We start from the raw sequence: 21723 nt of genomic DNA, 5'->3' as shown, positions 1-21723 counted from the left end.
CCTGTCTTCATACCCCTGATCATCCTCGTGGCCCTCCTCTGGACTTGTTCCAGCAGTTCCATGTCCTTTTTATGTTGAGGACACCAGAACTGCACACAATACTCCAGGTGGGGTCTCACAAGAGCAGAGTAGAGGGGCAGGATCATCTCCTTCGACCTGCTGGTCACACTCCTTTTGATGCAGCCCAGGATACGGTTGGCTTTCTGGGCTGCGAGCGCACACTGAAGCCGGCTCATGTTCATTTTCTCATCGACCAACACCCCCAAGTCCTTCTCCACAGGGCTACTCTGAATCTTTGTCCAACCTGTAGCTGTGCCTGGGATTGCTCCGACCCAGGTGTAGGACCTTGCACTTGTTGTGGTTGAACTTCATAAGGTTGGCATCAGCCCACCTCACAAGCGTGTCAAGGTCCCTCTGGATGGCATCCCTTCCCTCCAGCGTATCAACCGGACCACACAGCTTGGTGTCATCGGCAAACTTGCTGAGGGCGCACTCAATCCTATTGTTGCTTGGTTTATTTTGTTTTATTTTTTTTAGAGAAAGACAGGTGCACTATTGATAGCACCAGTTTAAAGATACCTCAAGAGGCATAAATATTTCTCTCATCAGTTTTTATTGACTGTTTAGATCAGGAGAAATAGGCTTGATTGAAAATTCAGATACAGCAATACTTTTCTTAATTGAAAGTGCTTGGCTGCTTTGTAATTGTTGACGGGTGATGTTATGATACCAGGCAGGTGATCTAATGTGAAAATGAGATGGTAGAATAGCGGGTAGAAGATACTTGAAAACTAGGAGATGCTTTATTTTCAAGAAATTTGAATATACTTTCTGCAGTAACTATTAATTTTTACTGCATTTTTGTATTTGCATGGCTTCTGGTTCACACTGAGTACTGCACCCTAGACATAGCACTTACAGGAATTTTTCAGTTTGAAGCTCTTAGCTCCAAGATGTAGTAGTATAGAAATAATTTTGTTAGCTAAATTATAGGAACATCAACACAGCATTATGTCTAAAATAATTCGACACTCTATGAATTTTAAAAGATATTGCATCCATTTTTTGTCTCCATTTACTCAAAGCCAAGAGTGCCATTAGTTGGTATTTAAGTGTTTAACAACCTCTTACTAGACTGAAGATTCCAAAGTTTTAAGTATGATCTTCTGTATTAATCCCTCAGTGCAGGGACAAGAGATGCTTCACAATTCAGCCTATTTCATCAGTTTAGCATACAGATTGAAAAGGCAGAAGGATGTTGGTTTATACTCTTAAGAATAACCAATAACAAAGAATAAAATGGTTTTGGAGTAACTGAGTGTTAAGCATGTTAGTCAATTTTCTAGAGTTCATGGACTTTCTACTACAGACTGATCAACTGTTATTTACATGATAGAAAGGGTTTGGAGCACAGATTCTGAAAGTGATTTCTAAGTGCCTGTTCCTACAGAGGCAGCCTATATGGTAAAGAAATCTTCTATCCAGACAAACCATACATTGTGCTGTTATGCCTTCACATGTTAAGGCTTTGTGTCGTGTGAGATGTAATCCACCATATCTTGCAACTTTTTCTTTCTTGTTTCTAAGTTCTGACAATTTTTCTGAGACCATGCCAGCATGACAGAATCTTCCTCATTTTCTATAGTTATAACAACTTTAAGTCAAAGGTTTCTCACTGAGAGATGGATCTGGCCTATGCATTAAATATAATACAACAAGTAGAACACTTGAAACAATTTATTCAAGTCATTTTCACATAAACTTGCAACCATAATACGGGCATGTAACACAAGAATATGAAAGTGCAATGAAGAATACAAAGCTAGTGCCTGAATATTATAAATTAAAGCTCTTCAGATAAAGATGCAAAGTTACTGAAATTAAGACTCTTGGAAGAAAAGTGAAGGAAGTAATGAAAAACCTCCAAAAAAGTTGAAAAAACAAGTGGCATTTCACTGTATCTGTAGCACTTAGTTGCATAATAAAAACCTCCCAATAACATACTCTTTGGTTTAAATTCAAGTTAAAATCTTTCAGCACCTCTTAGGATTTGGAGAAAGTTAAAATGCCTTATCGGCATGAGACACAGGATAAACGACTTTTCAGTGTCTCCTTTATGAGATTCACCCTGCTGGTTTTGAATGAGTGCACTGCAAACAATGCACAAGTGACTGTAGGAAGGTACATTTGGTGTTTGCACTCATTCAACACTGCATAGCAAACTTTGGAGCAGAGAGAAAATGAGAAGACTTTTACTAACACAAAAACGTCATCTACACAATATGTTGGTTCCATTGGTGACCAATCTGTCATTTTGTTACACTTTGTCTAAAAATATGCATATATCAAATGTATTTCAGGATTAAAAAAAATATATAACAAACCCCTCCTTTAATGATCCTGACATACAATAAGTTCCTTATGTGCAATTTTTATCTAAAGATCTGAAATGTGGGAGGTAATTGCTTCACACACATTTTTATTATTTGGCTTTTCAAATTAAAGTTGAGGCTGCAAGACAGAAAATTTATACTAGAATTCTCACAAAAATTTAAATCTGGTTTTACTCCCACTGAGATGAAAGGCAAAAAGCCTCTCGAAGATGATTGGAATAAGCCCAGTGTCTGGTAAAAAAGATTCCAAAATATAATTTGCTTCATAAAATAAGTTTTTTTATCAAAACAGCATTAATAAATGTTTTTCAACAAAACTGCACAAAACATAATCCCACAAATATATTCTAGTATGAAAAAAGTAAATTAGGTAGCTGGGTCAAAACTGCAGAGCCAAGACACTGAAAATACTGGTTGGCACTCCCCAGTTTAGAACTGCTTTCTACATGTTATATAATAAACTCTTCTACAACATTGTGTTTTACTATAGTTAAACAGGGGAAGTTACAATCACATTCCTTCATTTTTTTTAATCCTAAAATCCCTTGTTTTTCTAAATAGACTGTTCATGATAGTCAATTTTTATGCTATTGTACATCACTTATGTCATGTTGCTTAACACACATTTCAATAGAAATACAATATTTTGCTATGGAAAAAAAAAAAAAAAAGCTACGTTTTTTGTAGCTCCAGTATCCCCAATATTCAAAGTCATGGCGTTCAACACCTTTCTGAACCAGGCCATTCCCACTGAAAGGACCAAGTCCACTCTTACAATCTCCTCCACCTGCACAGGTGCTCAAGGTCCTCTGGCTCCTTGCTGAATTCAGTGGAGTTCTGGAAGTAGTTTGGGTATAGACATGTGAGCAGGTTACTGCCTCATGAGTCAAGGGATAAACTCAATTTCTGTGGCTGCTCTGTGTCCAGTTAAGTGCGGTCTTATCCCACATTCAGCACATTGTCAGGCACAATGAGGTACCAGCAAACAACCTTTTACCAGGAAGCAGCTGGTGCCCACAGCCTAGCTTCCATTACAGTAGCTTTTGTGTCCATTGCCCAAGCTGCTGTCAGGACTTTCACCCCAATTTTGACCCAAGTCTTTAGAAAGGTGAATGCATTTGCATCCCTTAGCCCCTCTTAAAAAATCTGGGCTGAGATTTCAGAAGCCTAGACTTTAAACAGACTCTTGTTTTTGCAGATGTAATAAATGGCTTTCTAATAAATCTGTTTTCCAAATTTTGCTTCTGTTTGTTGCCCATACTGGTGGAAATGGATCTCTCCGCGAACAAAAAGAGACTTGCAGGTATAAATTACATTAATGCTGCACCCACTCCCAGTGCGGGGTAGTGATCACTGGGTTGCTGTTTCTTAGATTAAGTATGCATACTAGTTGTGCAAATTTTTAACCAAGTTATTATGATAAAGGTGGAAATACTTTATAATCATGAAATAAGCTTAAATATATGTAATAAAGAACAAGTTGATCTTAAAAGTATTTCAATAGTTCATAAAACTATCAAATCCATAGGGTTCTATTGTGTATAATACTTCCAAATACTGCCTCAGCTATTCTCAACAGTGACAATAAAACCTCTCCATACTCCTCAGACTTTTTATTTTTTCACCATGCCAAATAGCACACACATTTTTCAGGTTTTTTTTAAAACAGAATGAGCTTTCCATATATAATTAGGTGTTTTGAACTGCTGATTAAACTTAACCAATGCCAATCAGTATTTCTGGGTCCCTTTGTTTCAAAAGTAGATCCTTCATTTTACATGATAAGAAGTCTTCTGAAAAAAAACCCCACCAGATCCCCTTGTGATATGTTATTTCACAGTTTAAAAACAAAATCACAGCTACTGTAGCTTCCAGCACGGTGCACTGCAAAAGCAAAATAATTTGGGGATGGGAGGAGTGGTGTGCCCAGCACCAGTTAAGCAGTTCAGCAAAAACTTTAATTTGGGCTGGAAGTTTTTCCCCTTATAATGTTTATTTGGTTCCTGAACAGCCTAAAGTAGGATGTTAAATACATTGACTTTTATTCTCCCTCTATAGATAGTATAGTTTCAACTTCTGTGTTTGAATACTGACATTTTTAAAGTCAAATACAGTACTTAAGGGGGAAGCAGGTAGTAGGCTTTTTCACAACAAAAACTGTTAGGTATTCTGACCTACTTCTGTTGGTGGTGCCACCTGAGTTAGTTGCTTATATTATTTTGATGGTTAACCTGTTCAAGTTGGATGCTTTTCACAGATAACTACATCAGGGACTCTTCATTTCCAAGAGCCCTTTTCTTGACAGGTACTTACTTGTATCCACATTAAGTTTGCAGAATTCTTTTAAAAGCCCCACCTTGAAAAATCTCTTGAACATAGAAAGGTGGCTAAGTTCTTTATTTCCACAGATGAAAGGTTTCTTTCAAAACCCCATCTGTTTTTTTTACTTATGGAAACACTTCTAATGTATTAAAAATGTAAACATAACTTTTCTTGCAGGGGTATAACTGAGATATATATATTTATATGTATTTCTTTGCTATATGTTAATATTCCTTGAAAACCGAACAGACTTTTCTCATTCAAATCAACATGTCCTAGCAAATTCATTTTAATGGTACTGTAGCATTATTCCTAAGCTTTTTTTTTTTTTTCATTCTGGTATTTTCTTAGATAGGTGACATTAGTACTTTCTATTGCCTTTTATTTAATTCATTTTACATAAATTTTCACTACCTTTTAAAATGTTCAACTCATTCATCAGTAATATTCCCACTGAAGTCTATTATCATCTAAACTCCAAATTTTCAGGAGTTAAGGAATGCTCATGTTTTTATGAATGAGTTAGATTTTCAAAATATAAAGTATCTGTGCATGAATCACCAGTTCCACACATTTCAATAGTAAATAAAGTAATGCCAATTTAAATGCTTAAAATCCAGTTACAACTTTGGTTGAGAAGCAGCTGAAGTGCTTCAGAATCACATAAGGTGTGTGGGTGTATGTGTGTATGTTCTGTAGTTTTGCTTGAATAGTGTTTACATCCTATTTAAGTTTATATAACGATACTTCAGTTCAAAACATTTGTCATGGTCTCATCCATTTTTTTTGCATCTTTCTCAGTATCTGTTGGGAGAAAAGAAAGAATGTGAGGCAGATGAACACGCAGGAGTTCCTGCTAAATACCTTTTTCCAGCTTGAAGGCGCAGATCAACAAACAGTAGCAGAAATTGTGCTTCCTTACCCTGACATGATAACATTTACAGAGGTATGATGGGAAGACTAAAGGTCTTTGCACGAAGCAAAAATTTCCCTTCCATGTGAATGTGAGTAGAATGGTGTTCCTGTGTTCCTAGAAGTACCAGTTAGTCCTCTTACACAGAAATGCTTTAAAAGCTCCTGCCACAGGTCCACCAAATGTGATTGCTCATGACTTGCAGGATACCTGGTTTTTTAACTTTGTTTCCTGCAAGTCTGACAACCACATGCCAAGAACAAATAGAGGATCTTGCTGAAGCCATTTAACTTGTTGCATTTGTGACCAAAGTGTGATTATAAATACAGATCTCCACACTGGCATGAAAAAATGTTTCTCATTTTAGCTTCATTTAACTACAGGCTTCCTAATGAGGCTAATTAAGCAATAGCCACATTAATTTGATGTTTGTTTCACTGATGCTCTTATAGCAGAATATACTGATCATTTATTTACTTTTCATTTTCTGCTCTGGAATTTATCTCCCATGAACCTCCATACAATGTTAATACTCCTTATGCAATCCAAATGAAACCACTTGATAAATATTTTGTATGAGCAACTCATGTATTATCCTGTTACAGGAGACTGATTGCTTTGCGTGTGTGTGCTTCACAGATACTAAGCTACAGCAGATCTGCTATGAGAACATTAATGAAATGAATTCACCTTTTTGAGGGAAAAAAGAGGGCACGTTTCAACTTTTGAAGAACTAAGCTGTAAATGGGATGTGTCTGGAGGAACTGTTTCAAAGAGGATGGCTGCAGCAGCAGCAGCAGCAGCAAAGTAACATACACTCATGGGACTTTGCAGAATGTCTTAAGAGCTCTCTGCTCAAGAGTTCTGTGTGGGTGATATAAACTGGTACCAAATGAGCACGGAAAGGTTTTAGTGCAAATACTAAGGCAGCATGGACCACAGGTAGTTACCTAGCAGCCCAGACAGCAGCAGTTTTGAAAGAGTTATATATCCTGATGGCACAATAACAAGAGCAAAATTTTCCCTTATGACTGCTTTTCTAGACTAGATCTTTAAAAAGCAGTGCTAGCCCTACAGAAATAGTTTAATTACCAGAGGTCAGGATTTGAAAGGTCTGCAGTTGTCCAAAGCAACTGTTCCCATCATTCCTGCCAAAAAAGACCTTTGAAAAGTGCCATCTGAATCCTGAATTAACACACTAGATCCTGAAACCCAAGAAACAACTTACTGAAGAAACTAGTATCACTAGAATTAATGGCGGAAGTAATTTTTCCCATCTAAAGTAAATACCTAAGCTTTATGTATCTGTTTGTCAACTTCAGTACTATGAATATAAAATAATTGCAAAAACAGAAGAATGTACTTACGGTGAAATTGTGCAGCCAGAGGCATATGCATGGTGGCCTGTATAGCGTATATCGCAGCGTACAATATTGTTGGAGTAATCGGATTCAGGTACCAAATAGCTGGGATTTACGCTGACCTTAAGGGGATAAAGCACAGTGTTGTCTTAACAGGTTTGAGCTGATAACTTATATTCAAAAGGGCATAAGCATATAATTTGCTTCTTTAAAAAAAAAAAAAAAAAAAAAACACACAAAAATACCAAAACCTCCCCACTGCCAAATACCCTTACCTTCAGAATGTAATTTCCAGGTTTTACATCTGTAATATCAATCCACTGGCAATCTATATCAGCATTGTAAGTGTCATAGCAGCCAGGGCTCAGTCCCTAAAATAAATGAAGTTAAGATGGATGTAAAAAAATCATTAGGAATAGTAACATTCTAGACATTAGGGGCACTCAGATTGAAGTTCACTTAACCATCACATTTCAGTAGGAAAATTACCTTAGGAAATTAGGCTTTTTTTTTCTTGCCATTTTACTTGGATATCTAAACTAGAACATGAAAGCCTAACATATCACTTTATGTACAGCACTATATTACTCCTGCATAAGAAACACCTATACTACTGATGGTTGTTCATCTGTGAGATAACTGTATTTTAGCTATCTTGTCACCTGTCACAGTATTCCTTTTATGTAAATATTGTGGATGCTGTTACTGTTCTTTACGAAAGTTAAGAATAAAATTAAAACTGACCAAAGGCTGGACCTAAATATCTGTAAATCACAAGTAAATAGCTTTTGAGATCCTGGAGTACCAGCTTGATCACCGTGTTTGATCCTGTCTCTACCGTTAGAAATGATGCAACTTTTTGCTGTGGATGTACACTGCCAAAGTGCCATCTTTGAATAGCAGAGTGTAGGGCCAGTTTTACATTGAGTTTTGCACAGAAAAAAACATCTCTTCAGGCAAGCAGTGACACAAGAATCTGAGAGAACTGAAAGCCTTTCTTCCCGATAAATCTTTCCTGAAAACTTGGTTGCTATTAGAAACATCAGTGAGAATCTCATATAGGAATGTGTCAGTGGTTTAAATCTGGTGTCTTTCAACTATAGCTGATACAGATTGCTCTATGCAAAGCTGAAGTGTTCTGGCAACACACAGAGTGCACAAACCCCAAGTCCTGCAGGAATTCCCTCTTGACCCAGCTGGTGATCAGCTCAGACTCTCACATGTATGTGCCAAGTCTGAGGCTAGAGGAAAGTTTCACAGTACAATTACAAACCCCTGAAATATGGGCTTCCAGTGGAAACGCTGACACAGCCATGATTCTAGTGACACAAATACTCCAGCTGTAAAATATGTATGTTGCTTAGTTAGATGTCATAGTCTCCAGAAAGAGGAAAGATATTTATAAAACCTCTTCAAAGCCTTTACGTATTACAGATCATTCATTATATTTAAAATTCAAATGTGGACATGTCAGCCAGTGAAGCATAGCTGTCATTTCTCTGTGATAATATAATTACCTCCTAGATTAAAAACTGCAGAATAAGGGATACAAGTTTATGTGCAAGTATGGCCACACTGAGTTAAACCACAGATCCATCAAGCTCAGTGTCCTGACTCTGACAGTGATCAGCAGCAGATGGCTGAGGAGAAAAGAACGTAAGAAATTGGCTGTATAATGCCTTTTACCCAGCCAAATTCCTTTTACCAGGCAACTGTATTTAAGATATGGGGTACCATCAGATTTTTGTATTTAAGAGCCTCCATTACTTTATTTAATTTTTTTAACACATGTAGATATTTTTGTTCTCCACAACATCCTATGGCAAGGCATTTAATTCTTTATTCATGTGTCAAAAGAGCTCTCCTCTCTGTTTTAATGCTGTTGTCTGACAGTTATTTTGGATATCCTTAAATTCCTGTGCTGTGAGAAACAGTGAATATCAACAATTTCCTCTTTTCATACAGGACCGCCCAAGATTTGGTATTTTTTTCTGGTTTTCCAAATGGAATTGGTCTATGAAATCTCTTACTGTGGTAGTTCTACTACACTGCTGATCATCCTTGTTCTCCTAGGGTTGCTTGGTTTGGGTTTTTAAGCTTTTCTGTAGCAGTTTTGAGAAGTGGTGACCAGACTCCATGCAGTATTTAAGGTAGGAGTCTATTATGGATTTGTATCATATCATAATGGTACATTTAGATTTTTATCTATTCCCTTAATGAGCTCTAACATCTTGGTTTACTTTGTATACAACCCATCATAATTGTCACATGGCTGCCATTCTCTTCAACAAACCTCTATACGTGCATGAAGCTATGCTGCAAGTTTTCTGTGTTGGACTGCCAGCCAGAAGCTACAGGTAGTAAGGGCATTCAGCAGCTTGCAGCCTCATGCTCTGCAAGGGGGAAGATACTACACATGAATTCTGCCACTGGCCAAGCACACTAGAAAAGATTTCTTCACTAACTCTGTGTCTCAGGTTTCCTTTAGCTCACTTCACCTGTCCTATAACCACAAGAACTTGTGTTTTAATACCATTCACTTAACAGTCATACTAGGCTAGAAAGTGCCCCTGCATTTTAATGGGTCATCCACATAGTAGCACTTGGGCAAATTGTTAAGTCTTAAAGTTGCTGTGATGGGGAATTTCAGAGCTAGTTAGGGCATCAGATAATTTAGGCCAGGAGGTGATTGGTAGAACAAATTATCCGAAGATAAATTAGAGTGGGAAAATAAACTTGGTTGTCTCCAACCCAGCTCTTACCTGTGTATGTGCTGTACATGCATACCGTCTATAATACCCATAATCACAGGAGGTATCTTCAAGACAGAAACTTGCTTTGTGTCCTTCAGCAACTTTTCTGTGTGAGCTTGCATCCAGCAAGTCATAGTGGCTGAATTCATCCATGCTGTGATAATGTCTGTTAAACCATAGATACTTTATTAAAGATGGATCAGACCTTGTCAATGACATTTTACAGATTCCTTTTTGAGCTACCTTCTGTTAGATGTGGTGAAATTTTATTTATTGCACAGAACTTGTGTGGTAGGATATTTCCTGTTACCGGACATCCAGGTAAGTTTTATTTCCTTTACTCCAATTTTCAATGACTAATATATAAATAAATAATATATTTTTATTTGTTAAGGGAAAGACTCTATAGCACCATTGTTTTTCCAAAATTTCCTGTTTCAGCTTTTTTCCAATAACAATAGCAAGTATTAAGTAGTTCATATTTGAACTGTACATCTTATAACTGCCCTTAGCCAGAGATTCACTAGGAATGCTTACCTTACATTCTGTAAATTCCAGGGAAGTTTTCTACTTGATAGTAAAAACTCAGCAATTCACTTTCACATTTCCATGGCCCTCAATCAATATGATACATTCATAACATTAGCAAAAACAAATCTGCATAAAGAAAACACCTTCTGTGTACTGGCAATGCAGACCTCATCTGTCATCAATTTTGGTAGATTATGCTTAATGTAGTCTCTTTTTCAAAATTATGTATATATTGGATCTGGGCACAGTGATGCATTTTTCTTGCTGTCACAGATTTCTAGCTCCTACTATAAACAGCTATTATTCTTTTCACTTTTTCAAACACAAGGAAAACTGAAGTTGTACCATCTACCTGCACAGATGTCTGTGCAACATCTGGCTACTGTTATTTACAAATGCCTTCAGCTGAAGAGTTATACGAGAAAGATACAATTAAACAGAATTCAAACATATTGTTAAAATGAAGCATACACGTCAGGAGCACTAAAAGTGGTCCTCAGATGATGATGACTAACACTGAAGTCTGATGGCTAGCCAAACTAAATGGCAGTTACAGTTCATTTCCAAATGAGCTTGTTTCAGTTTCATGGGGTGGGCAATGTATTTTCTGTCCAAGAACTGAATCAACATCAGAGACACTTTGCATCTGGATAGTGATCATGGCAGAGTAAAACTGCTTTCTTAACAAATGGAAGATTTCAGTTGCTCTCTATCCATCTCATTCATCTAGCAACTTTGTAAGCACCAGGGTTAAAGGGTTTTTTGATGGTGGTTTCTTTTTCAGGGGTGGGCTTTAGTTAAAGTATTTATGAAAGCTTTTTTGTTTGTGTTGATTTAGTTTTAGCTTTTTTATCCTTACAAGGTTTATAAACTAGCAATATTTGTCTTTTTTTTTTTTTTTTTTTAAGAATTTGCTGTAATGATCCTGATTTTTCCTTCAAAGCTTAAAGCCTCTGAAGCTAGAGAAATATTTCATTGACTCTAGGGCCTTTAGATCAAGACCACATTACGTATTATTTTTTAACTAGAATAATACCCCTAGCAGCAGAATTGTATTTGAAGCGGGAGTAAAGTAAGCGTTCTATTGGTCCTGCTACAAAATAGCGAAAATTGGAACAAACCTGCAAACTGTTGCATGTGAACTTTCTGAAAAGGTTCAAGTCTTCAGGGTAACCTGCTCCTAAAATGCTGAAAACGTTCTACTGCATTTGCCTTGCCACGTTTCCAGCAATTCTGCTATTTTTAGGGCAGTACTGCTGTGTGAAAGTATCATATGAGAAGGATGCTGCTAATGGGATCAGTCATTCAGTACCTTCTTTTTCACATTGACCAGACCATTCCTTGTCAAGAAGTAACCCATTAAATTTAAGTCAAGAAGTATGGTTCAATGTTTACAAGTATATATTGTAGGGAACATGTAGTAAAGGTACATTTTAGGGTTTGCACAGTTATTTTACCATGATTAGGACTTCTGTTTCCTGGTTCCACTTAAATGTAACTGGACTGCAATCAGAAGAGAAGGTGCCACTGTCAAAACTGATTTGAGCCTTGTAATTATAATGAATTTATACTTGTGAGAGTTTTATACTTATGGGTAAGCTTCTTATCCATTTTGGTTTCAGGTGGCTACACAGCTTCCCCCTGGCTTCCCTCTGCTTCACTGCAGCTTTAGAAAATGTCACCTTTAGATGGCAATTTGCTAGTGAAAAAGATAATTAGAAGGTACCATACTGAGCACTTCACTCACTGGTGACAGCTGTGCCACTCCCATGAGTAACGGGGTCTGCTGGGCAGAAAATCTGACGTGCCTTGATTCTTCACTCTTTGGGGGAATCTCAAGAGCACCCGATTGTCATAGTCTCTAACATCTGCTCGATAAGCTGAGCTGTAATAATGCAAGAAAGAGATGTAAGTATATGCAAGAAACGCGTTAAGAAAACGCTTTACGTGGTCTCAGAAGTAACTGATCTTTTCAGCCTCCTGAAGAGGAGGCTGAAGACACACAAGACATGCCACATGGAGTACTCAGAAGTGTCTGGTGCCAGACCAAGACCTGAATAAGATTCAAATCTGCTTCTAATAATGTAAATGGAAGTTTGACCACTGACTCTACCTCTGTCTTTGACGCAGACCACCACTTAGACGTAAAGTCACTGATGGTACTGATGGCACCAAACCCACGATTTTATTAATGGCTGTTAATCAAAGGAACTCACTGTGTGTGTAAGATCACACAACTGATGCTTGTTTCTGTTGAAAAAAATATGCATATGCCTTAGGCTTTATTTCCCTATTTCACATAGCCTTTATCTACAGTATTTTAAATACTGGAATATCTTAATCAATTGATAGCCGGCAAGAGCATTTCAATTAATCTTCACTTTAAGATTAGCATAAAAAGGTACTGCTTCTTATGCCATGTTTTCTTTTTCTATCACATGAAGAAAGAGCATGACCCTGGAAACAGCTTGACATCAATTAATGATGCTGGTAAATAAGTAAATATGTTTTGCATGATAAGGTATCAAACAAGTTAAAATGGTTAAAAACAGCTATGCTGATTTCTTTCTAATCAAAACAGAAAAAAAAAATCCCAATTTGCCAACTGGACAGGACCCAACATAATAGAAAAGCCATTATTTCAACCCATTAAAACACTTTGAAACATTTTTTTCAGGGAGATTTTAGTCTTAAGAGTCATTACAAGGCACAGGCCCAGAAACAGTTAGCATTTTATAATTTAACTTGTGCTGGTAAGAATAGTTTGTGGTGTTTTGGGGGTTTTTGTTTTTTTGTTTTTGTTTTTTTTTTTTACCCGATTTTTAATGGAGTAGAATATGAGCCCGTTGGATTAGAGAAAGGGGGTGAAAATCACCAGATTCAAGTGGATGTTTTTAGGTGCCTCCATTTTGCAAAATTCAGGTATGTTCAAATGATAACAGTAATATGCAATATAACTTTTCACAAAATGTAGGTTCTTCTGTGGTGTGTGTCTCTCTGGTATGGCTGTATTGTTCCCTTATGTGCACATCCCGCCATCTGCCACAGGCTCATAAGAAGGTTACAAGCTGGGGTATGTTTCTTGGGACCTGCAGCCTCTCTTGTCTCCAGTCTCCACCGAGTCCTCAGGCACTCTGTGGTGGGTGCAGGAGCACAAGAACCCACCGTCAACAGGCAAAAGCCAGGGCTGTGCCTACCTTGCCAGGCAGTTCTCCTCGGCAGCACATCTCAAGTTATACATGGACATCCTCTGGACATATGTGGACGCCTGGATGTAATAGGGATCCGGGACTAAGTCAGGGAGACCTGCAGTTCATCAAACCAACCACATAACAGCAAGATCAACCCAGGACACGTCTGCAAATTCTTGGCTTCCACCCCAGTTGTTAGAAGCTGTCGCTTTGCTACGGACCCTGCCACCCATTAAGGCCGCTCTCGCTCTTGCTCAGGTCCCTCGGCTTTTCTCACAGCCTGTTCCACAAGCACGACGCCCGGACCTCTGCGGTGGGTTCCCCACCGTCCCACCCGCACCTCGCCGTCTCCCGCAGCCCCGGCGACAGCTGCCTCCCGGGATCGGGCTGTCCGGGAGCCCTCCAAATCCCTGCTGGGCCGGGCTTTGCCCGGAGCGAGGGGCTGGCAGAACCCCAGACCCCGCACCGTGTCCCTGCGGGACGCGCCGGGCTAGCACCGCGGGGCCGGGGCCGGCGGGGGGCACGGGACAGGAGGGGACGGGACGGGAAAGTAGAGGCGGGCTCTTACCATACTGGAAGTAGCCGGTGCCATAGCCGGGTCGGTACCTGCTGCCCTGCCGGGGCCGCTCGTAGGTGTCGTAGTAGTTGTAGTAGGGGTTATCGTCCGTGTACTTGTAGGGGTTGTAGGGGTCGTCTCCTACCATGACATCTTCCCTCCCGGATCTGAAGCTGCTGAGGGGAGGCAGGTCGCCGGCCCCTGTGCTGCTCCGGCTGCCGTCGGTCCCGGTGCCGCCTGCTGGGCTGGTGGAGGTGCCGGGTCTCGACGCCGCAGACGTTGCGCTCCCGGCCGCCCCCGTGGCCGCGGGGATAGCGGAGCTCTGGCTCAGCGGCAGCGGGGAGGCGCGGCCCCCGGAGGGAGACTGGTATCCCGCCTGGAACCAGTGCCGGGCGCCGGAGCCGCCCCGGCTGCCGGCGGCGGGCTGGGTCTCCGCGGCGGCTCGAGCGGCGGCTCTCCGCGGCAGCGTGCCGTTGTTCCGCAGCAGCAGGATGGGGCTGCCCACAGCCTCGGCAGCCTGCCTGCGCCGGGGGGGCTGGTACTGGGAGCCGAGGCTGAGCAGGCTGTACACCTGCCCATTGTTCTCCCACTGGATCCGCTGCCTCCAGGCGGCGGGGGGCGGCGGGGGGTCCCGGCGCTGAGGCGGCTGCTGGCAGCCGGCGGGCCACAGGCAGCTCCAGTAGATGCAAGCATGGAGCTGGGCGAGCAGGAGCGCCGGAGGCGAGAAATGCATCTTCTCCTCTTTCCTGGGTGCCGGCGGAGGGGAGAAACGGGCGAAATCGGGGTGGCGAGCAGAGAGAAAGGGGCGCCTTCGCGGCAGGGACTGGGCGGAGGGAGGCGAGGGGGGGAGCGCGGGGACGCCGGGGGGAGCGGGCTGCGGCTCTGGACCGGTTAGGCGGGCAGCGGGGTCTCAAGCGCGGCAGCACCCGGGCGGTGCCATCGGGCAGGTCAGGCCGTTAGGAAGGAAACCCGGCCCGGGGAAGGCGGCGGGAGCGGCTTTTCTTCTCGCCGGTATTTATAGGCGAGGGGATGCGAATAGGGAGTCGGAGCAAACAATCAGCCTCTCATCGTCCTCCGGCCCGCGCTGGTGTCTGGAGCGAGGGAAGGAGGAGGAGGAGGAGGAGAGACCAGGGACTTTAAAACTCGCTGGCACGCTCGCAAAGTTACACAAGCCCCGCTGGCTGCGCCCCCGCCATTTATTCACGTAATGCGGCTGGAAACGTGCGGCCCTGACAGTTCCCCCACGGCCGCCCCCCACCCACCCCGCGCGGGGGAACAGGGCGGACGGGACGGCGCGGCGACGGCGGCGGGGGCTCCCCATCCTCCCCGCCTCCCTCCTCCATCCATCCTTGCTGCCCCCCCGCGCCCCGATCCGCGCCGAGCCTGCGGCGGGCGGGCGGGCGGGCGCGCTCAGACACACGTAGTCCGCCAGAGTATGCGGTGGAGCAGCGCCAAAATATGCAAAGGAAAAATGCTATTAGCTCATCAGCGCTGGAGAGACTCGAAACGGGGTGGCGGGGCGGGGGAAGGGGCCGCTCGCGAGAGAAGAAACATGTTTCTGGAAAATGTGCTGGCCGGCAACTGCCTCCCGGGCTGAAGCGGCTGCTGGGGACCTTGGTTTCAGCGCTGAGTAACAGTCGGATCGCCTTAATGACCTCTCAATTAGGAGAAAATCTTCATCAAATAAACTCTTGACTGTTGACTTTTGGGCTTTCTGCGTATGAGTCACACGATAAATATGCTGGCGGTGCTGCTCCCGGAGTAAGATTTCATTGAAAAGTGAAATTTCACATGGGAGAGGCTTAGCCCCGTCACCAGAACAAATAAACCCGGCTGGGGCAGCGTCTCCCCAAAACCGTGATGGAGAAGAGGAGAACGCTGTGGCCCGAAAGCCTCTTCCTCCCTTCCTGCTTTTACAAGAGTTCATTAGCCCTGTGTTTTGATAAGTCCAATCACCCAGCAAGACAAACGAATTAAGGTCCGTGGATTTCAGCCAGAACTCCTTTTGGGTGTATTTTTCCAAGGGCTGTTTGCTTATGAATCCTTGCAAAGGAATGAAGGAGAATACACAAAAGTTCTCCTTCACCAGAAGTTTGGTGGTGAGGGTATTTCTCAAGCTATTCTTATCAAAGGCCATCGGTCCAGGCCGGAAGAAGTTTTTACTCTCCCGAGGTAGATGCAAGGCACTTTCCTGATGCTGCTGCTGGCTTCCCCTGGTCAGGCTGGCAGTCTGCAGGCGACTGGCTGAGCAGACAGGTGCCACTGCATTTTGATGCGCTTGGTACATTTTCCTGTCATTTTTGTTGTATCGCAGTTTATTGTAATTGAATATTACTTCAAGTGCTAGCGGGTCGGAGGCTGTGACCAGTGACTGGCAGTGGCTGCTCATCGAGCGGGGCTTGCTTACTCTGCTCCTGGTCTGAGGAGACCTGTGCTGCAGGCAAGTGTGCAGCCTAGTGGACTCCTTAAGCACTGTCTGCTTCCCTGCAGTCACCCTAACAACCTGGAGGGTTAAAATCGCTGTGGAATCAGCAGTTCACTGTAAAAATTCCTAGCCTGGAGAATACTGAGGCACACAGGTCAGGGATGCATCAAAGAGAACAAAGTCTTCTTACCTGGCAATAACCCCAGTAGCAAAGTGGGTGTTTGTTATCACTGTTAGCTGTCACCAGAATGGGGGGGGAGTATCTGCTGGACTGAGCCCCCAGGCAAGACCAGTAACTGGTGTCTTTCCCAAGAGGCTTGTGCCTCACATTCCAGTTAGTCCTAGTCTGGGCAGTTTGCTACAGAGGTGATTGGGTTTGGGTTCTCTTATTCACCACATTAGCAGGCTTCTTTTTCACTTGGTTTTTCTCTTCGTGGCTTTTAAAATGTTATTCTCCACTTAAAGGTTTGCCTGGAACAATCAGTGACTAAGGCTGAGTAAAGTGGAAAGGTTGAAGATAGGGAAAATGCAACACTGAAGGAACAAGGTTTCTGTCTTTCTAATCTTCCCCTAAATCTTATTAGTGTTACAAACAGCAGGTTGTTGCCCAGTGTGTGATATTAGACAATGTTTCCACACAGTAGGATTTTGGCCATTTCTTTCTTATTTTTTTTTTTTCCTGATTAAGTAACTATTTTTCATGAAACTGGAGAAGGCTACTCCTGCCTTTTTATCAGCCATTCACACTGTTTGCCTTTTTTTCCATAGCATGAACTTAATTTGTTAATTAATTTAGGTTTCATAAAGCATGAAAAGCACTGTCAGCATCCCTAGAGAGTCGTGTCCTTCTCTTACCATTAGGTGCCTATGTCCATTTAACTACTGTCCTCGCTTCACAGGTTGCCTAATTATACATAGCTTCAACACCTTGGGTATGCCCAGACTGTCAAAAAGCCCACCCGATGTCTGTGACCAGAGGTACAGAGGTGAAAATCTTTGCAATACCTTAAAACACTTGTAAGCAAAGTCAGGTACTGAGATTGCTATAAAAATACCCTAAAAACTGTCAAGTACTCTGGTATTTAGCTTTCTCATGTGTTTAATATGGTAAAGCCTAGTTCTGACACTAGATCACAGCTAATTTACTTAACCTACCTCTTTCTTAGCCTACCTCTTTCTCTTTTGGCTGCAGTGACTGGTATGCTGGGGTACTAGTTGCATTGGGGACTTTGATTTCTGCCATCTACAGAAATAAAGTCAGTCTATATCAACTGAGAAATTATATTTTCCCTCACCAGATATCAGTAAGTAATCACAGTAATTTCTCAAAATCTAAGGTTAGGAAGTATTCTATATTTTAATTTAATTAGTAGATTTTTGCAGCCCTCATTCAAAGGAAAAATGTCTTCCATGGAATGTGTAGCATTTGGAGTCTTCCTTATGAATGTACTGCTATTAAACAGCAGTTGTGCATCTCAAAAATGGAAAAAAGATTAACATGTGCCTCAAAAAAAAAAAAAAAACAAACAAACAAAAAAACCCCACAACATCAAAAAGCCCCAAACAGAACCAAAACTATTTGAATTTGGCATGTCTGAGTATATGTCCTAAGAAAGATACTTGTGATTGAAGGTTTCATTATTGAGGAGTCACTATGAGAAAAAGCTTGATGAGTAGTGGTTGGTTTCAGCTTTCTGTATCTGCGAAAATTTATTTTACTGCTTTGAGTTATGGGTGAGTAGACAGAGAACTCACTCTGATTTTTCTGTTTATGCGAACATTTAGTTTCATCCAGATTATTTAAGTTAGTCTTGTTTTGCAGGTTTTAATTCTAGTTATTATAACTTGCCATTTATTCATTCAAATATTCAAAACTGAGTAACTTTGTTGAACAGTAGAACACTGGATTTTTCTGAAACACATTTTAGAGCAGGTCCAGGTATTTTTATTTAGAAACTCTCGTCAGTGCATTGGATTGAAAGGTTCCCAATTACAGTGAATTCCCCTTAATGGCTGGAATTAAGATGTTAAAATATGCTTTACAGCATGTGAACTTCCCTAGAAACTAAGATCACTGACTTCTTTCCATGCAGGTCTGTAAAGACTTTTTTTAACAAACCAACTTAATTAGAGAGCAGGGTTATAGACTTTAGACAGCAGTTTTTTGAGTAGACTGTATGACTTTACTGTCACAAAAGTTAATCTTCTAGTTAAATTTAACTGCCATTTGTAGGTCTGATTTTAAAGTCTCTAATCAGGCAGCTTTCTACAACCCCAACCAAGTGCAAACATAAACTGTCAGGCTCTTTTTGTGCTCCAGATTTATAAAGGAACACATAGATTTTTGTTGCTTCAATGGACTTGCTATTTTGTTGAAGAAAGAAAATTGTTAGAATTTGGTTAGTAGGTAATGTCCTCAGTTAAAAATTATCAACCAATATGCCATCTGTCCACTTTCTAATATCTGGGGGGTGTGTGTGTGTTTCTATGTGAATTACGAATTAGTTTGTAGTTTCTTAGTTTTATATAATCTGGGTAGAGCTACTGTATTGTGCATATCTATGCCCTGTGAAGGAAATGTGGCACACTTGTCTTTCTCTGCAGCATCTGACGGCATTATCAAGAAAAACCTGAGATAGCTGTTGTTCTTTTCTTGCACGAGACCTCAAGACAAAAGCCTTCTGATGTCAGTGGGGTTTTTGTCAAGTCAGGGTTTTGCAATGAGATTTTAATAGCTTTAAGTTTAGAGGGTTGATATGTGGATAAATCTGAATATGAATGGTTTCACAGAATGCAGTTACATGGTTTCCTACATGAACCTATGTTTTAAAAAAGCATAGTGAAAAGTAAAAAACCTATCCCTTCTTGAATTTATAGTGTGTTTTGTCTCTAAATATTGTTTTGTAACTTTTCTGTTTGCTTTTTGTTGCTCTCCCAAAGGTTTCTATAGCAAGTGAGATTTCTAAAAAAGTTGAAAGAAATAGATAAACAGGCAGCTACTGCAGATGCAATCAGAGATTTGAAAATCCACAGAAGTTACTTCTTTTCTTACATGTCAGCAACTGTAATGAAAGCTTCCCCAGCTGCTGTCTTTGAAGTATTCATTGCAATGATATGCCAAACTTACCATCAGTAATATAACCGGGGTATGTTTGTTTTGTTTTTAATATATTGTCTGATCACATGTAAAAATGAACACAAATCCAAGACACTCAACATAAAGAGCCCACTATCTGTGCACTAATGCCTGTGATAAGTACTAGTTACTTTAATTTAGCAAAGGTAATTAATAAAATTCAAATTAGATTTGTACAGTGCATGTGTAAACAGTACTTTTTTGTCTATGGAGCTCACTCCTGAATTATCCTCATAAGCAGAGCGTGTGCTCAAGAAGTGCCTACCATCTCAGACACAACTACTGGATTTCATTGAAGTTTTTTAATACTGTGATGGGGTTATCATGATAAACTTGAAAGACCTAAGTAAAATCAGAAAAAGCAAATGTTTGTGTTCCATACACAGTCATGTCTTTGTTGGGGCAGGGCTCCAAAATGAGTCTTCCATTCTGTGCATTTTGCATAAAAGCAAAAAACCTCAGCTAGTAAATCCAAGCTGTGGAAGACTTGAGTAAACAATTAGTATTTAATTGAAGCACTCACCGGACTGTTCTGTGATAAAGAACACTATGTGTGAAGGAAGAGGGATGGATAACATTTCACAGAATCACAGAATCCCAAGGGTTGGAAGGGACCTCAAAAGATCATCTAGTCCAACCCCCCTGCAAGAGCAGGGTAACCTACAGTACATCACACAGGAACTTGTCCAGGCGGGCCTTGAATATCTCCATTTCAAATCATTCATTTTCCTTTCCTCTTCAGTGGGGAAGAAATCCTTGTAAATCTTTCGCAAAGTGGAACACTATCCAATGTTAAGGTAAGAGCAGAACATGTTTGCAGAAATTTTGGAATATGATTTTAGTATGCATCTTATCAAAGATAGCTAGTGCAGCAGTGCTATCTCTAATACAAAGCTATATTGTAAAAATAGCAATAAGAGAGCATTTCATGGAGTTCTAGATTCATGTTTGCTGGTTTCTGCTGGGATAGAATTAATTTTCTTCCTAGTAGCTGGGACAGTGCTGTGGTTTGGATTCAGCATTGGAACAGGGTTGATAACACATCGATGTGAGCAATTGGCTGCATGGTACTTAGTTGCCAGCTGGGCTTAAACCACAACAATTTCCATCTCATTCTTCATATCTGGATTGCTTGGTTTACAAGTAGATACAATTCTTAAATCTCCTATATACCTGGATCTGATAGTTGTTTTCCATCTAGTGTATAGCATCTTCGTCTTCATAACCATACCTGAATTTGCATGGCTGTCACAGGGATGGGTAATTTTACTTGTAGAACTTCAGTGTTTGCTGGAAAAATACCAGACAAGAGCCCACTTCACATCCCAAGGGGAATTTTCATAACTGACATTAGAAAAGACTTCTGTGTTATACTGATAAGGAGCATACAAAGGCTCAATTAAAATAGCAATCAATAATATCATTCATAATGCAAATGTGAATACATAAAAGGTGGGACAATGATGAAGGTGATAAAGAACTGGTACAGGAACTCCAATATCCTTGTGACTAGGATTTTAGTTGCTTCTTTGTTTTCACTGAAGAATATGTACAGACTAAACAGCAAATTCACATCTTTGCCTTACAGGAAATGTTTTAGAGGTGAGTATTGAGGACACTAAATACAGTTTGAATTAAAAAAGAAATAAGGGAAGGATAAAAAGAGATGGATGGCCCAATTTCTTCACAGTGACATCTACTTTATCAGGACACAGAAACCTGACAAAAGGCCTTCTTATAGAAATGCAGGTTCAGACTTATAAGGTACCTTTTAAGCCAGGTTCCCACAGAAAGACAGTAGAATTTAGGCATCTATCAGCCCTTAATCCCTCTTAGATGTTTCCACCAGTCTTCTACTGTATCAGCTGCTGTAAAAAATAAATGTCTGATCAGAGAGTAAAAGTTTCTCAAATAAATACCCTCATATTCGCAACTCAATCTTGGTTCCTATCTTGGTATTGGCAAGCAAATATTTGGTATTATTAAGACACATTGGCTCATTTTTACTTCTGAGATAGTTATGCATAGAAGTTTCATCTGTGAACCCTGAAACAGTTTTTCTGTGTGGATTATGTAAACAGATGTGGTGCATTCTCCTGGAAGCTATGTCAAGGCATATGGATGCCAGAGAGGCAATTGGAG

At 40.8% G+C, this 21723-nt stretch overlaps 1 protein-coding gene across 2 annotated transcripts; it reads right to left on the bottom strand.

Moving 5' to 3' along the window:
* Positions 1-1719: 1719 nt before the first annotated feature.
* Positions 1720-14969, bottom strand: LOX (lysyl oxidase). Of its 2 annotated transcripts, XM_065662563.1 has the most exons (7): positions 14033-14844; positions 13471-13579; positions 12021-12158; positions 9752-9908; positions 7265-7360; positions 6996-7111; positions 1720-5519 (listed from the first exon to the last, which is right to left on the bottom strand). In XM_065662563.1, the coding sequence occupies exons 1-7, from the start codon at positions 14751-14753 to the stop codon at positions 5513-5515; spliced, it is 1344 nt and encodes a 447-aa protein (XP_065518635.1). In that variant the 5' UTR covers positions 14754-14844; the 3' UTR covers positions 1720-5512. The 2 variants fall into 2 exon arrangements, with proteins under 2 accessions (XP_065518635.1, XP_065518637.1); XM_065662565.1 differs by lacking the exon at positions 1720-5519 and having other exon boundaries at positions 6992-7111; positions 14033-14969.
* Between the last annotated feature and the right edge of the window lie 6754 nt (positions 14970-21723).

This window comes from Lathamus discolor, chromosome Z (assembly GCF_037157495.1).
Source record: "Lathamus discolor isolate bLatDis1 chromosome Z, bLatDis1.hap1, whole genome shotgun sequence".
Lineage (NCBI taxonomy): Eukaryota > Metazoa > Chordata > Aves > Psittaciformes > Psittacidae > Lathamus > Lathamus discolor.
This window is presented reverse-complemented; position numbering and strand designations above follow the sequence as displayed.

Bases quoted from the DNA above. Each gene is read 5' to 3' on its own strand.
- LOX (XM_065662563.1), bottom strand. From the start codon at position 14,753: ATGCATTTCTCGCCTCCGGCGCTCCTGCTCGCCCAGCTCCATGCTTGC. The intron at 13,580-14,032 runs GTAAGAGCCCGC...GATGAACTGCAG, and splicing joins CACCGGCTACTTCCAGTATG to GTCTCCCTGACTTAGTCCCG. The intron at 7,112-7,264 runs GTAAGGGTATTT...TATCCCCTTAAG, and splicing joins CTGGAAATTACATTCTGAAG to GTCAGCGTAAATCCCAGCTA.